The 16,880-nt window shown below is 36.8% G+C and overlaps 1 protein-coding gene across 13 annotated transcripts in view; it reads right to left on the bottom strand.

Moving 5' to 3' along the window:
- TP63 (tumor protein p63) overlaps positions 1-16,880 on the bottom strand; it is a 230,023-nt gene that overhangs the window by 29,018 nt on the left and 184,125 nt on the right. For all 13 annotated transcript variants that reach the window (XM_043594594.1, XM_043594593.1, XM_043594597.1 and 10 more), the window contains 3 exons: positions 3,516-3,702; positions 889-1,004; positions 6-115 (listed from right to left, as the gene is read on the bottom strand). In XM_043594594.1, the coding sequence (XP_043450529.1) occupies positions 6-115; positions 889-1,004; positions 3,516-3,702 (413 nt within the window). The remainder of the gene's footprint in view (positions 1-5; positions 116-888; positions 1,005-3,515; positions 3,703-16,880) is intronic.

Consider the following 16,880-nt stretch of genomic DNA (forward strand, 5'->3'; position numbering starts at 1 on the left):
CTTACTCTCTGGTTTCCAGAGTAACAATGATTAAAATTGGACGGCGGTTCATCCCTCCAACACAACTGCTGTTACACATGAAATTGTACAGGACTGTCGTGAATTCAGTGCCAACCTGAACACAGGAGGAAAAAGAATCTGGGTTAACACTGGTTTGAACTGATGTTCTTTCTTCCTTCACAGTTCTTCTATGTAACCAACTCACTTCTCATGAGGTGATATGCTTTCCTCTAGGGAGACAAACTCTAAAACCCATTGTAGATTCCTCTTTGCCTTGCCTCTTGGGAAACTTAAGGCTAATGTTTGCAACATTGGACACTACATTAGGTGAAATGGGCTTTAAAAATACTAATTTTTGATCCTATTCATTTGTAAGCTAATCCCTATCACCCAATTCAAATGTGGGGGGGAGATGAAAAATTACCCATAACAACAGCAACACCCCAGGGATATTTCCCCTATGTGAATAAAACAGTGCAATACAGATTTAAATGTAGACTTCCATAAATAACACTGTGGAGCTAAAAAGGCCCTCAGGATTAAAAATCACCTAGTCCTAAGTGGTCATTTATGGGTGAGTCAACTGAAGTTTAGAGAGGGAAAGTCACAGGCTAAAGGTCCACACAGGAAGCCAGCAAACCAAAAGACTCTGGTTTCACTGCTCCAGTGTTCTTCCCACAGAACCGGTCTGGGAACAGGGGCACAGAGCAATGTTACCAAGTTAACTTAGTGCAAATTAAAGAGTTCTTAAGGAGATAGACAGTCTATAATAAAGCGGAAGAGGGGAAATACAAAAACTTTTGTATTTGATGACAAAGACTAAGGCAGAAATAGATGCTCAAAACACACTAATGTTCTCCTAAGTCAGCCCAGTACTTATCTTTTTACCTGGGGTGGTTCATAAGGTACCAACACACTCTGTCTTCCTGTGATGGGGTCTTCTACATACTGGGCATGGCTGTTCCCTTCTACTCGAATCAAATGACTAGGAGGAGCAATCTGTCCTGCAGAACAGAGAAAGACAAAATAGTTAGTTCTTTGCCTTCAAAATTTAAAAAAATGAAGCTGCATGGACAAAATATTGATGGCTAAAGAAATAGTTTGTTTAATACAGAAAATAGACATCCTTGGAAAAAGGAACATATCTCATTGCCAGATATCTAATAAATGAAGGTGTACCTTTGTAGCAATAGAAATGGCTGGAATGCTCATCTATATTTAAGGAATAGTCTTTGTTTCTGGTGCTTAAGGTAAATAATTCAAGCTTTCATAGTACTCCATGACTATGTCTCTGCCCTGATCCATAGAGGGGATTATGTTAACTTCCATGGGAAATGGAAGGAAAGGGTTAATTTAAAAAAGACAATTCAGCTTGAGAGAAGATGCTTCCCTCAAATTGACTAGCAAAAACATTCAATAAGGATAAGCATTTCACTGCCTATTCTTTTCTCTGCTACAAAGTATCCATGTTTACACCTGATTTTTTTTTTTTAAGATCTACACCCAATGTCGGACTTGAACTCATGATCCTGAGATCAACAGTTGCATACTCTACTGATTGAGCCAGCCAGGCACCTGGTTTTACACTTGCTTTGGTCATAAAGATAAATTCATTGGCTTTGTCGTGCTGAAAGAGCTCCAGGTAGGAGAATAAGAAAAAGGAAGCATGCTTTTAAAAGAGTATAGGCCAGGGGTGCTTAGGTGGCTCAGTCAATTAAGCAGCCGTGTTTTGATTTTGGCTCAAGTCATAATCTTACAGTTTTTCAGATCATGCCCTGCATCAGGCTCTTCGCTGACAGTGTGGAGCCTGCTTGGGGTTCTCTCTCTCCCTCTCTCTCTGCTCCTCCCCCATTCATGTTCGTTCTCTCCACACCCCCCAATCCCTCTTAAAAGAAGTAAATAAAACTTTTAAAAAAATAAAATAAAAATGAGCATAGGCTAAATTTCACAAAATTGGGATACCTGACAGAGCTCCAAAGGAAAGAAGCTGATCTGAGAATTGGGAGCCATAAGGGTGTTGTTAACATTTGGATACATATTACCATCCTATACAATTTTATACTCAATAAAAGTCGAACATTAAGTGTGAAAATGCTCTCTGAAGAATCACCTATTTGGCAAAAACTAAAAATAGCTATCATGTCAAACAATGAGAAAGCGAAAGAAAACAAAATATAGTTGTATCATCTTGATGGATCAAGGACAGTTATAGAAACCTATAATGGAGTCTACATATAAGGAATACTCTTTAAGGCATACTGTTAAGTGAAAAACAAGATAGAAAGGTATTGAAGGGAGCCTGGGTGGCTCAGTCTGTTAAGCCTCTGACTCTTGATTATGGCTCAGGTCATGATCTTATGGTTTGTGAGATCTAACCCTGCTTGGGATTCTCTCTCTCTCTCTCTCTCTCTCTCTCTCTCTCTGCCTCTCCCCCACTGGCATACATGCACATGCTCTCTCTCTCAAAATAAATACTCCTTTTTTTAAAAGAAAGGTATTGAAAATGAGGCCATGTAGACAAGGACTAGAAGTTAATTTGTAAAAAGTAGTTGTGTTAAGGTGGGAGGGTTTTAACTTTCTCTTTTGAAATTTCTACCCACTCTTTTTCTTCCTCCATTAATTTTTCTTCACTATCTATTCCTACATCCATACTAGCTACCTACCAATATTTCTATTTTTAACATATTTTCTATCTAAAGTATCCTAACTTGCAAGCCTCTGCACCCAGATCACTCTTTGGTGAATATTTATGTGTTCTCTTGTCCTTCCTTTCCACTTTCCTCTGCTCCTTACCTAGCCTCCTTTCATAGAACCTTAGAATATTCAATGTAAGAGAACCCATGGAAATAGTGACCTCCTTTGTAAAGCCCTTGTTGGATATGAGGCTCAGAACTTGGGGCCTGACATTTCTATGGACACAAAGCTTAAAGGAGACCCCAAGATACCTGTTCCCTGATCCATAGTCCTTTACTTTGCTGTCCCCACTCCCAGCTTATGTCCTAGATCTTCTATTTACTTCTTTTATCCATTATTCGTCTTCATTCCTTTTTCATCTCTCCCACTTTCCTCTTCTGTTTTTTCATGTTTCTCACCTTTGATGCTTCCTCCACTTACCCTTCCTGCTCAGAATTGATATAATCTTAATAATCACTCTAGGAAAGGCACTAAAGCTGAGGGTTGCCATTGCCTGGGCTGGACAAATCGGAAGTCAGGTTGTCCCTTCTACATCCTCTCATTCAAAAAAAGGATAAAAGAGAAAAAGGAGGGAAGTAGTAGGGACTGGAGAGGCAAGTCCAGGTCATCTAGTAATCACCAATATGAAATTAAACTGTCCAATCATTATGGAAGCCACAAGTTTATCATTTTTCTCAAACAGCCCATTAGACATAAAGGTAGACTGACCTGCCATCGGATTGCACAGATTGGAACCCAGTTGATGGGTTCCAAAGAAAAATCTCCATAGGATCTCTATATTCAAAGAGCTTAGCTAAACAGCCACCAATCCTAATTCTTACCCTCATTGAATTCACGGCTCAGTTCATGGTTGGGGCACCGTTTCACCACCTCGGTGACATGTTCAGCCTTCTTGTAGACAGGCATGGCACGGATGACAGCGCCCTGTGGTGGTGGGGTCATCACCTTGATCTGGATGGGACATGTCTTTGCAATTTGGCAGTAGAGTTTCTTCAGTTCAGTGGAATACTGCTTAGAGATGGGCCGATGGTGACAGGAAGGAAAGAACCAACAGGAGATACCATTACTTTCCAAATCAGAATAAGGACAACATGTTCACTTTGTACAGATGTATGCTCACAGTTGGCTACTACATACACGACAGCGAGCAATATTATTAGAAGAAGTCATATTCATCAATCAAATTAATCATTTTTCCTACTTTAAATACAATCCCATGGCAAAAGAAGAGTTTGCATTTATCAAAACATATTTATGCCATTATTTCCTGTTATCTTTAGGATAAAGAAATTGAGTCTCAGAGGGGTTTAAATAATTAATACCATAAACACCTTTATGGAGTTCCAGAAACTAAATGGAAAAAACAGTGTTTTCATGTTCTGAGTAATATTTCAGAGATTGTAATTTACCCTGCCCTTACAAGACTCTAGAGAGACTCAGAGGAAATAGGATTTATGGAAAAATTAAGATGGAATGGAATATCTGGCAGAGAGTAAAGAGATCTTACCCAAGGTCAACCAACTAGAAAATTACAAAGCAAAAGTTCTCCCAAACTACTGTACTTATGTTCTCCTGTCATAGCCTGAGACCATGAGAAAGCTGACAGGGGTCATTTGGTTCTATACTCTCATGAAAAAGGACAGGCCTGTTGTAATGCCACAAATCATGGTGGCAAAAGCCATCAAGATACAGAACTCTTCACTCATAAGTGACTGTAATGTTTCCTGCCCATAATTCCTTCTGCAGGGAAAGGAAATTCAGTAGTTGGTTGGTTGGCTGGCCGGTTGTAGAACTGGCAAAATAGGGAAAAAGCATGAGACTTAGAACCAAATAGAAGAAAAAAAGCCCTATCCTGTGCTTCTTCCTCTCCCCATCTCTGAACCAATGTAGAAAGTCTCCATTCCAATCCCTACATTCTATTAAATCTTAGTGTCCTGATCCTCTGTGTCAATTCCCCATCATGGTATTTCCTTCTCATTCTGTTGCTAAAGTGAAACCACCCAGGCACCAGAATTGCCAGCCAAGAGTGGGGCACCTAGTAACACCCAAACAAAGGTAAACACACACACACACACACACACACACACACACACACACACACACACTCAGTTTGCAATGACATTCTTCCAGGGGAAAGACACTGGGGACCAGGAGCCAGAATGGCAAAAAGATTTATTACTGATATGTTTCAGCCCAACTCTGACAAAAGGCAAATGTCCTACTAAAACGTACATTTAAAATAACTATTTTATCTCTTTCCTTTTGAAATATTTTATTTAAAGAATCCTTCTTTTCATCCCAAGCCTTTTAGTATATGAAATTTTCAGTTAAAAATTTCCTAATGCTAGAAATGTGTTGCATAATCAGCTCTCCATGCCCACAGGTCAAGGATTAAACACAGCAAAAGGGTTTTATATAGCCTGAAGAAATAGGGAGCATGCCAAAAATTGACCACAAAAATAAAATTCTACTTGGGAGACACTGAATGGAATCTAGAAGAATATTTTTGTGCTAGTGTTTTTTAACCAATGACTTTACAAAACAAAGGAACTGCCTTGGGATGTTTTTAAGAACTCACTTTTACTGAGAACTCTCAGAAAAGAAGCATAGCTGTTTGTGTGTTTTAGTTAGGAGATATATAATCTAACCATGGGTTTCATAAGGTTCACCTTAGGACAAATGACTGAAAAATAAGTTTGTCACCTGAAGGCATATAAGATACCTATCCAATTATGTAAAGACTGCAAAAAAAGAAGGATAAGTGTTCAGAATAGGACAGTTAAAAAACATATACCATTTCAATAACTGATATACTAAAATGTGAAAGTACTAAAAACAAATGTAGGCATCATCAGGTATTAATCCTCGCTCGTTCTCAGGGATGGGGGAAGGGAATCTAATTTCTGAGTCTGAATAACGATAAATAATCATAGCTTTACCATTTCCTGAGTTCTGTTGTCAGAAATGCAATCCTCACACAACCCTATGAGGAAGGTATTACAGGTATACAATCTCTTATCTGAAACCCTTGGGGTCAGATGTTTTAGAGTCCAGAACCGTTTTGATTTTAGAAAGGGAGTAGAGTTCCTATAGCATATATTATAAACACCTCCAGCAGCATTTAGGTCAGCGCCCCATAATCAAACCTTAGCATTACTTCAGAATTCATGAACATTCACACCAACTGGGAAATAAGCATAAGGTCTCAGAGTTCAGGCTAGATTTCACCACCAAATGAATCTGCCACAAACTCCACGAAACTAAAACCGAACCAAACCAACTTTGGGTTTTGGGAGCTCTTGGGATTTCAGAATCGCAGATAACAGATAATGAAACAGCATTATTACCCCCATTTTATAGATAAGAAAATCGAGGCATGGAGAGGACTAGCCTGAGGTCACCAAGGAGAGCTGGTTAGCAACCAGTGTAGAAGAGTCCTAGTCCCGGCCTTTTAACAACGGTTCCTTGTCTCTATTTCTCTTGGCTCAGCAGTGCTAATTCGTGTACTTTTACATTTTTCTATTTCCCAACAGCATGACTATTTTCTGAACCAACTTAAAAGGTATACAATCTTCTCTAACATTAAAATGGGCTCAACAGCAGTTGACTCACCATCAACCATTCCTCTTTATTTCTCAGTGCAATAATGTTTGCTCACTGAACTGCAGAGAGAGGGAGCAAGCGATAGAGCTGGAAAAGTCCTGGATGAGGAGGAGGTCGTCCTTGGAGGCTATACTACCAGCTAGCTGGTAGCTGTGTGTTAGCACTCTTGTTACAGCTCAGGGAAATTCACGTAGGAGGCCCTGATCTTTCACATGGTTTATTAAGGCCCTTTTGTGTTCTGACCCCATCTCTCTCTCCGCCCCTCCTTGTACCCTCCTAATACATTCACCTCCCACGTATTCTACTCATGCAGACATCTTAATGCCTCAAACACATTACACTCATCACCCACAATTCAATCATGCCACTCGGTCTAGAACAACTCATGTTCTTCCTCTGTTCTCCACACCAAGCGAGGACAATTTAGTCCTAGCCCTCTGCTAGGACTGCATCTAGTACCATAGACCACATTTTCCAGTTTTAATGATGCAGGTTTCATATTGACTAAGTCCAAATCTAAATCTAAATATCAGACCAGGGCCAAGATCCCTTTGATTACTGCTTCTGGTTAAACTACTAGGCCTGCTGTTCAGTAACTAGAGGGGCTGAAGCTGAAGAGGCCTGGCGCGCTTGGTTCTTTACAAAGCCAAGCTTCTGCTACTCTGTTTCTTTTACTGGCAAATCCAATCTGTGATGATGTTTAATATTTTTCCAGCACTAAATTCGGGCTCCCTGGCCTATAGTGTATTCATAATTCTTTACACTTGCCCATGTCCCTTATCCTCTACCAAATAGCCCACTGTCACCAATTTCCCAGGCTTCTGCATGACCACAAAAAATGGGAATCTGATCTATGCCAATATTCTAGAATACACTGGTAATTTAAGTTGGCACAGGGTGGAAACTGAAACACATCTGGTTTCTCTTAATGTCTCTCTCTTTCTCCCTGGGACTTCTAAAATCTACCTCTAAACCACTCCCAACACTGACTTGACATTCTTGAATTCTAAGGTCTAATTTCTTCTTTTGGGTCTGTATTCTTTGTTGTAATCAGCTTCGAGATACAACTTACTACAAAATATACCAATTTTAAGTATACAAGTTGATGACTTTTGACAAATGCACACAGTCGTGTAACCATCACCACCAACACCCTATTCATCAAGATTATCTTTTGCCCTTTTACAGTTAATTCTCTCCCTGATCTCTTCCTAAGCAACCATGTACCCACTTTCTCTCACTGGACTTTGCTAGAATTTTACAGAAATGGAATGATACAGTATATAATCTTAGATGCCTGGCTTCTTTTCACTTAGCATAATGCTCATCCATGTGTTTGCCTGCATCAGCATTTCATATTTAATGAAATTCCATTATTTGTCAATTCATCATTTATTTCCAGTTTGTATTTACTATGAATACAACTCTGACGAACATTCATACACAAATCTTAGTGAGGACACATGTTCTCATTTTTCTGGATAGGGACCCGGAAGTATGATTGTTCAGTACGTGTATGCTTAACTTTATAAGAAACTGCCAAACTGTTTTACAAAGAGACTCTGTCACTTTACATTGCCACCAGCAATGTATGAAGGTGTCACATCCTCATCAGCACTTGTTACTGTCCATGTTAATGCCATTCTAGCGGGTATATATGGTTCTTACTGTGTTTTAAATTAGCATTTCCCCGATGATTACTGATGTTGAGTGTCTTTTCATATACTTACTTCATGTACTCCATTTATATTTTTATATAATAAAAAATTTAAATATAAATATTTTATATAAATAAATTAAAGTATAAAATTGAAAATATAAATAGATTTATATTCATTTTATACTATTTCATACACTTATTTACTATTCTTTTTTAAAGTGTTCAAATCTTTCATACTTTTTGAATTTTAACTTTTTTTAAGTTTACTTATTTACTTTGAGAGAGAGAAAGAGTGCAAGTGGGGAAGGGGTAGAGAGAGAAGTAGAAAGAGAATCCCAAGCAGGCTCCATGCTGTGCAGAGCCTGAGGCAGGGCTTGATCTCACAAACTGAGATTATGACTTGGCCTGAAATCAAGAGTTGACGCTTAACCAACTTAGCCATCCGGCATCCCTTAAATTTTAATTTTATAATTGGGTTGCTTGTATTCTTAATTTGAGTTGAAAAAGTTCTTCATATATTCCAGATACAAGTCCTTTATCAGATATGTTTTTAAAATATGTTTTCCCCAGTCTGTAGCTTGTCTTTTTTTTTTTTTTTTTACCAATTTTCTGTGCTTTTCCAAAACAGTTAATTTTGAGGAATCATCAGTATTTTGCCTTTAAGGCTCATTTCCTTTCTGTCCTAAGAAATCTTGGCCTAGCCTGATGTTCAGAAGGATTTTGTATGTTTGCGTGTAGAAGATTTATAGTTTTAGCCGTTGCATGTAGTTCTATATCTATGTTCAGTCAATTCTCCTCTTCCTTTTCCTCTTCTTTTTAACAACTATCTATTTGTTCCAGAAACATTCTGGGACTCTGTTCAATAGCCTTGGCATCTTTTTTGAAAATTAATTGGCCAAATGCATTCACGTTTTTATCTGGACACTGCTCTTTTCTATTGATCTACGTGTCTTCATACATCAGTGCACACTGTTTGGATTACTCCAACTTTATAGGAAGTCTTGAAATCAGGTAAATGGCAACCTCCAATTTTGTTCTTTTTCAAGATTGTTTTGGCTATTTCAGGTCTTCTGAATTTCCATTTAAAATTTACAAGCAAGTTGTCGATTATCACAAAATACCTGGTAAAATTTTGGATGAAATTGTTTCTTATAGGTCATCTTGAAAAGAAGTGATATATTCACAATATTATGTATTTTAATCTATGAACGTGGTGTATATATCCAAATAGGAACCTTTAATTTCTCCCAGGAATGTTTCATAATTTTCAGTATGTAAATCTTGCACATATTTTGTTAGACTGCTCCTTTGGTATTTTTTTAATTGTTTACATGCTACTTCAAAATTTTTAATTTCTAATTTTATTTTTTCAGTATATAAAAACATAATTGATCTTTGTATATTGACTATGTATCCTGTGACCTTGCTAAACTTATTAGTTCTAGTAATTTATTATAGCTATCTTATGATTTTCTACATAGATGATTATATTAACTGTGACTAAAGACAGTTTTACTCCTTTCCAATATGCATGACTTTTAATTTTTATTCTTGCCCAACTGCAACAATTGAACTATGGTCCAATTTGTTATTGTTTTATTTTTATTTTTTAAATTGATATCTTAGACCATTGATTTTAGACTTGTTTCCCTAATATAAGCATTTAATTCTGCAAAGGTACAACTAAAGCATCCCTTTGGCTATATCTACAACATTTTGATATATTCTTAATATGGAGGAATATATAAGCATTTCTTTTGGAGGTTGGATTATCCAATATAATTTGACATCCAATTATAATTTCTTTTGGAGTCTTCATATTCAATATAATAAAGGACCATACTTACATTCTTGAGAAAGATAATTCTTCCTCTAAAACTTCTGTTTATTTAGTGGGTTCTGTCTCTGGCTCTAACCTATCTCCCCTTTGCACCATTTTCTTATCATTCCAAATGGATTTTTTTCATTGCTGTTCTATGGTCATTTTTTTTCTGTAGCTAGGTTTTTTCGACTATAGGTATCCAAGGAAGAACCGAGTTGAGTCTATATCTGAAAAGAAAATCTCCTATATCTAAGAACTTCGTTGGTGATGCATGTCCATTGCATTGAATCTCCAGCAGCTCTTTGGGTAGATATCAAACATTCCAACCTTTATGTTTAAAGGCATAACCTATCTCTTCCCACAATGCTCTCACTATTAGAAGCAGTTATGAAGGATTAAAGACTTATAAATTTCTCAACTTCTTTTTCCATAAATGTGTCTGGCTTTTTTCATAATTATAACATATGCACACAGAAATTCTGAAAAACAGAAATATATGACATATTTCCCCCACCCAAAGATGCACACCATTAACATTTTAGACTTTTTCCTATTCATATAAACACATACATATACACAAACACTCTCTCACAAACACACACACCCTTATACAAACTGGAACACACCATAAAAAAATTTGGTATCTTGTCTTATTTAACATATCGTGAGTGTGTCTAATTTAAAAATATAATGTTAAAGGGCTGTAATTATAGTATTAAAAAGAGACATACCATGATTTATTTAATCATGCCTTTATTATAGAATATGAATTTTATTATAATTTAAAAATATTAAATATAATGCTCTTGTGCACATTTAAAAAAATTACGTTTATTTATTTATTTTTGAGAGAGTCAGACAGTGTGAGTGAGGGAGAGAGGGAGTGAGAGAATCCCAAGCAGGCTCCGCACTGTCAGTGCAGAGCCTGATGCGGGGCTTGAACTCACGAAACCGAGTCAGATGCTTAACTGACTGAGCCACCTTGGTGCCCATGCTGTGCACATTTTAATTCACAAACCCTTTGCACATAAATTAGTTTCAGTTGTATCCCTTAAAACCAGATAGTTGAGTCAATGCACATGTTAGTATTGTAGGGAAGTCCAAGGTCAATTTGAATTTTCTTCCTTTAAGTAAGCTGCTTATTTTTCCCTAGGTCCTTACAGGATTTGTTTCCTTCTTTATTTTTATTTTCTTTTAAGTGAGAATATTTCTATTTTTTTTTGGAAATTATTTGGGAATTGGTGAGGTCTTTCAACTTACATACTTTAACTCAATATAATTTACTTTTCTTGTTTTACTTATATTTTTGCTTTTTCTACTCATTAATTTTCAGAAACATGTAAGTCTTACTTTGGATCCACATTGTCTATCTTTCATACATTTTATATACTCAAACATGAATTGTTAGCATCTTTTCCTTTTGTCTGCATTCAGGGAAAGCTTGTCAAAGTCACGTACATTTCATGTGTAGGGTTTTCTAGAGTTAGTTCTGTTCTGCCCTACTACAATTAGTTGTAAGTCTTCTATTGCACTTAAATGTTGTTCTTTATCTTGCTTAATCTCCCTTTTTACCTTATACAGTCATCTTTCCATCACAGCCTGCTGTTCTAGGTATGTTATTTTCTTCACCAATTTATAGTGCTTATGTTTTATTGCTTTGTGCTGAAGCAATCTTCTAATTTTTTTTTCTGGTTGCTAGGATGTTTTTGCCTCCTTTGGTTCATTAAAATGCTGTTCCCTTATATTTAGAGTTCTTTTACTTCTTCCTCCCCCCTCCTCCTCCCCCTCCCCTTCCTTCTCCCCCTTGGTGTTGTTGTTGTTGTTGTTGTTGTTGTTGTTTTGATATAGGTGTGTAATCACTTTTATAGTTTTCTGTGAACATAATAAGATATAACTAGGGCTAGTATTTGCATCCCTCATGTCTCTTTGACAATTGAAAATTTGACAAATGTCAATTTTCAATTTGATTCTATAAGCCTTTTAAAAAATAAAAATTGCTACACTATTATAAATAGCATAAGTGTCCAATTTAGTTGGGCTTTTTCCTGTAATTCATAATATTTTAGTGGAAAGTTAAGATTCTATATAAGAATTTGCTTATCAGCTGCCACTGTAAACTAGGCATGAGATCTATATATTAACATCATTCAATAATTACCAAACAAATGTTTACTAAGCACATACTACCTACGGTGAGATACTCTGTTCTATACAAGGAACATAGAGAAATAAGATTCAAAACCCCATAATGCAGGAACTTATATATCCCTGCTGTGTAGGGCAGTTTTTGAAACATAAACTGAAAGAAAAACTTAGTCTTACCTCAAATTGATCATGGTTTAGAGGTAGAGCGAAACAATCCACTGAGCATAGCAGAGGTATACAGAATGTATTATGGGATTATAGAGGATAGAGCAATAACATATTTGTTAATAAATTTGCTATTTATTTAGTATTATATTCAAGACTCTGTTTTAGTTCTGGAAATTCAGCAGTAAAAAAAAGCAAAGTCCATGCTCTAAAGGTGTCATTGCTCTAGAATAAACAAATAAATACTATGTCAGATGGTAATAGGTGCTATAAAGAAAATAAAGTCAGGGTAAAATTAAAGGATATAGTCAAGAACCAGGAGCTGGGTAATGTGGTGTGAGGGGGATATTATTTCATCAGGGAAGAATTCTTTGATATATTGATATGTAAAGAAAGATCTGAAGGAAATACACTGGACTGAGCCATGCATACACCTAGGGAAATAATGTTTCAATTACTGGAGCTGGCACATGCTAAGGTCCTGAGGAGAGTATGTCTGTCAAGGAGACCAGTAAGCAAAGGCTACAGTGGTAAGGGACAAGATCTGAAGCAGACAGACTATGGGGCCCAGACCATGTAAGGCCTTACAGGCCAGGGAAAGACTTCAACTTAGTGTGAGATAGGAAGTCATTGGAGAGGTCTGAGAAAGTGACATGATATGATTTCCACTTGAATAGTATTTTGGCTGTTATGTGAAAAACAGATTTTATAGATGGAACAGAGAGATCAGTAAAGAAGCTACTGCAAATAATTCAAGTAAAAAATCCCAGTGGCTTAGACCAGCAGTAGAGTTGGTGAGAAGCAGTTGGTTTCTGGATATATTTTAACCAGATTTACTGGCAGATTGGTTGGAGATAAGAGAGAAAGAGAAAAGTAAATGTATTCTACTGGAGAAGAAATATTTCACAGTGGCAGTGATATTTAAGTGAGGCCTTAAAAGGCAAGTTATTCACCAACTATATGGTATACCCAAGGATGCCAGAATGGAAGAGCCAAGAGACAGAGAGCAGGCTTTCCACAAAGAGGGAATATCATGGATATAAGCAGAGAGATGTTAACTATGGCTAAACTATAGGTGGGGGGAGGCAGGAGGGGGAGAGGCAGGAGGCAGAGGGGCAGAACAGAAAGCAATGAGGTTAAGCCAGGAAGGCAGTTGCCAGATTCTGAGGAGCCCTGGATGTCAGAAGAAACAGCTAGACTCTACCAGCAGGCAAAGAAGAGTCACTAAGGATTGCATACCAAGGGACGGATCTATCAGGTCGATGTATTAAGTAAAGCAAAGCCAGTAGGAGCGAGACTGGAATAAAGTAAGAGGAAGGGGACCTGTCAGGAGGTGTTCAGGCAAGAAAGGAGGAGGGCCCAAACTAGGGTGATAGAAATGACTAAAAAGGTGGAGAGACGGAGGACATAGGACTCACTAAAACTCAGTCTTCTAGTTTTCATCATGAAAGCACCAAAACAGACTGAGAATTGTTTTTCATTGGAACAAAAGATGCTTGCAAAAATAAGACCAGTTATTTGCTTATTACCTTTCCTAAAAAAAAAAAAAAATGAACGAGAGTTAGTTTAGGCCTCCCAACAGTCAGTAGTAAAATAAGACTTGGCTTAGTCAATGGACTCTTCAACAAATAGAGAAAACAAAAGATAGTTAGCTTTAATTCTGGACCAAGAAAATAAAATAACATGAGGTAACACTGGAATTCATAGGCCAACTTTGTTGTGAAAGAAGTAAGGGCTTAGTTATCAAAGCCAAGAGCATTAGGGAAGGACTCTTACTCAACCCCATCAATTGTAAGCAATAGTCACTGAGCTAGGGGTCAAGAGTCAAGATTTAAAAATTCTGCCTCCTCTACTCATTCCCTGGGTCTTTATGCAATCACTTAACTTCTCACCAACATAAAATTAAAATATATACATATAAACTTCTATAGCTCTTAGGGTGGAGGGGTAAAATCATGGATGGATAGGAGAAGCCCTAGTCAACTGCAAAGACCAACATAAAAGCTGTGAATTATGATTATTACTGAAGCCTCATATTTCTAAGATCTTCCACATAAAGTGTTTAATGTAGCTTAAGTAACTTGGGGAGCATTGTGAAAACATTATTACAACCTGGTGAGGGAGTGGTTGCCAGATAATAAAAATCTGCTTAAGTTTGAATATTAACCATTTACAATGAAATCAGACAATTCTTATTTACCTGGTAGTGATCACTAAGTTCTAGACCATGTCAAGCTACTGGGTTCATTTGTTTAAGAAAATGAATGGATTTGGTTTATCTGCCTCCACACATTTTTATATACACATGTATAGATTCATAAGTAAGTACAATATAATTTTATGTGTCCTTAAAATTTACTTAAGCTACACTGATCAACATTTAATCTCAGCAATCTCTTTTCATTTCTCTTGTTTTCAACATTTATCTGTGTTCTTACATGTGGACATACTCATTCATTTTAATAGAAGGAAGAAGAGAGGGTAATGAGATAGAATGGAGGGAGACCTTCTAGCTTCATCTGTAATATTTTATTTAGAAACAATATTTGAGGGGTGCCTGGTTGGCTCAGTCAGTTAAGCATCTGACTTCAGCTCGGGTCATGATCTCATGTTCTGTGAGTTTGAGCCCCGTGTCAGGCTCTGTGTTGACAGCTTACAGCCTGGAACCTGCTTCAGATTCTGTGTCTCCCTCTCTATGCAACCCCCCCGCCCCCACCACTCACACCTCTCTCTCTTACTCTCCAAAGTAAATAAACATTAATTTAAAAAAAAAAACAATATTTGAAGCAATATGAATTTTGGTAGATACTCAGGTATCTAAACTTATTTGCTGTTTTTGTAGGCTTGAAATATTTCCTAATAAAAATTTTAATAAATAAATTTAATATGGGCAGTACCTGTGAGTCTGTTGCAGACTTATAATTTTAGAATATGGAGAATATAGAAATAAGATATTAGAACCCAGAAGAAACATTATAGCATGTCTTGTCCAAACTTTATTCTCCCATTAATTTTCAGATATAAAACTTAGTGAAGTTGGTTCATTAATTTAACAAATATTTATTGAACACCTGCTTCATGACAGGCTCTCTCCTGAATTCCAGGGAACTAGCAGTATACCTTGGGCTAATGGAGTTGACTTAGAGGAAGCAATGACATTAAACAAATTATTTCTAAGAATGTGATATATGTTCTAAAGAAAAAGCAGAGGGACACAAGGCAAAATGTGAAGCTCTATTTAGTTTGGATGGTCAGGAGAGCATCCCTGAAGAAATGATTTCTAAACGTTGCACTAAACCTAGGCAATGTAAGAATGAACTCAGATTTCCTTACTTCGGAAAAACTAATACTTTTACAACTTCATTACACCCTGATGACGGAGTTTCCATATAAAACCAAACTGACATTGTAAGCCAAGGATTTGGTTTTCCGTTTCTATTATCAAATCACTTGTTTCAAGGCAGTTTTAGTTTTTTTTTTTAATTTTTTTTTCAACGTTTATTTAGTTTTGGGACAGAGAGAGACAGAGCATGAACGGGGGTGGGGCAGAGAGAGAGAGACACACACAGAATCGGAAACAGGCTCCAGGCTCTGAGCCATCAGCCCAGATCAAGGCAGTTTCAGTTTATGATACCATGGCTAAGCTTTTCTTACAAAGTTAGATCAGCTTAGAGATGATTTGGTTCAGCCACTCCAGTTCCAGAGGAAAGATCCAAGCCCCAGAGAGGAGAGGAGACTTGCTCAAACACACTTAGCAACAAGGACCATCTTGACACACAGGCCAATGTCCCAACTCATGCACCATGCGGTCTTAACACTAGCAGTATGGGGCCCAAGTGGAACTGGTGTATTTCATACCAGAGTGAATTTACATAAACATTCAATATGATTAGAAAAACAAGTATAAAGCTCAGAGTTCATCTAAAAAATAAAATTTGATCACCATTTTCTGCAAGATTACAAGGATATTCCATACTGCTATTTGTTTCAATATCACATGCTTTTTAGTTTAGTAAATAAGTCTGACTAGGAATTGTGATTTTCTTATTAAAAGGTAAGTACATTTTCAGAATGGGATCTTGAATGTAAGAATATCAGGAAATGCCCACCAATTGTTTTAAGAACCAATTTTACCCCATCTGGTTTTAGATTTGATAAGTCAGCAGTGGATTGTATTAATCTTTTTATATACGGTATTTAGGTAAAATACCACATGAACTTGTAGCTCTTAAAATTAGGCAAATCTTAATGTAAAATCAGAAAATAAAATATTGTGATATAGAAAGAGGAAAAAAAAGGAAAAGAAAAAAGCATATGTGAAAGAATTTACTTCCAAAGATAAAGTAATTGATCTCTCGAAGAAAGTCATAGCCTTTGGCTACTCTGTCACTGAGGAATTTCAGGCAACTCACGTGATCTCTCTGAACACTGAGCTAATAATCATCCATAGGGGAAAATGAGGGAACTTCATTAGATGATCTATGCTTCTTTTGTTTTGAATATTTTATGATCTGATGCAAATCTGTCAAAGAATTCAGTTTCCAGGTTCACACTGGCAAGGTACCTCTTTAAAAAGAATCTGGAAAACAGAGTGTTGATAATCTTTCTGATCAGAAGTACATAAAAATAGTAGGAATCAATGTGTGTACTGATATAAATGTATGCATATCCAATAGTGTGTTTATTCCTAAGGATTATTAGCCTATGAGTAAGAACAAAGAGCCACATTTTTTGTTGGGCCTCAACAAAATTTCCTCTTCCACAATCTTGAGCATCCACATGAACAAAGTA

This window comes from Prionailurus bengalensis, chromosome C2, assembly GCF_016509475.1.
Source record: "Prionailurus bengalensis isolate Pbe53 chromosome C2, Fcat_Pben_1.1_paternal_pri, whole genome shotgun sequence".
Taxonomy (NCBI): Eukaryota; Metazoa; Chordata; class Mammalia; order Carnivora; family Felidae; genus Prionailurus; species Prionailurus bengalensis.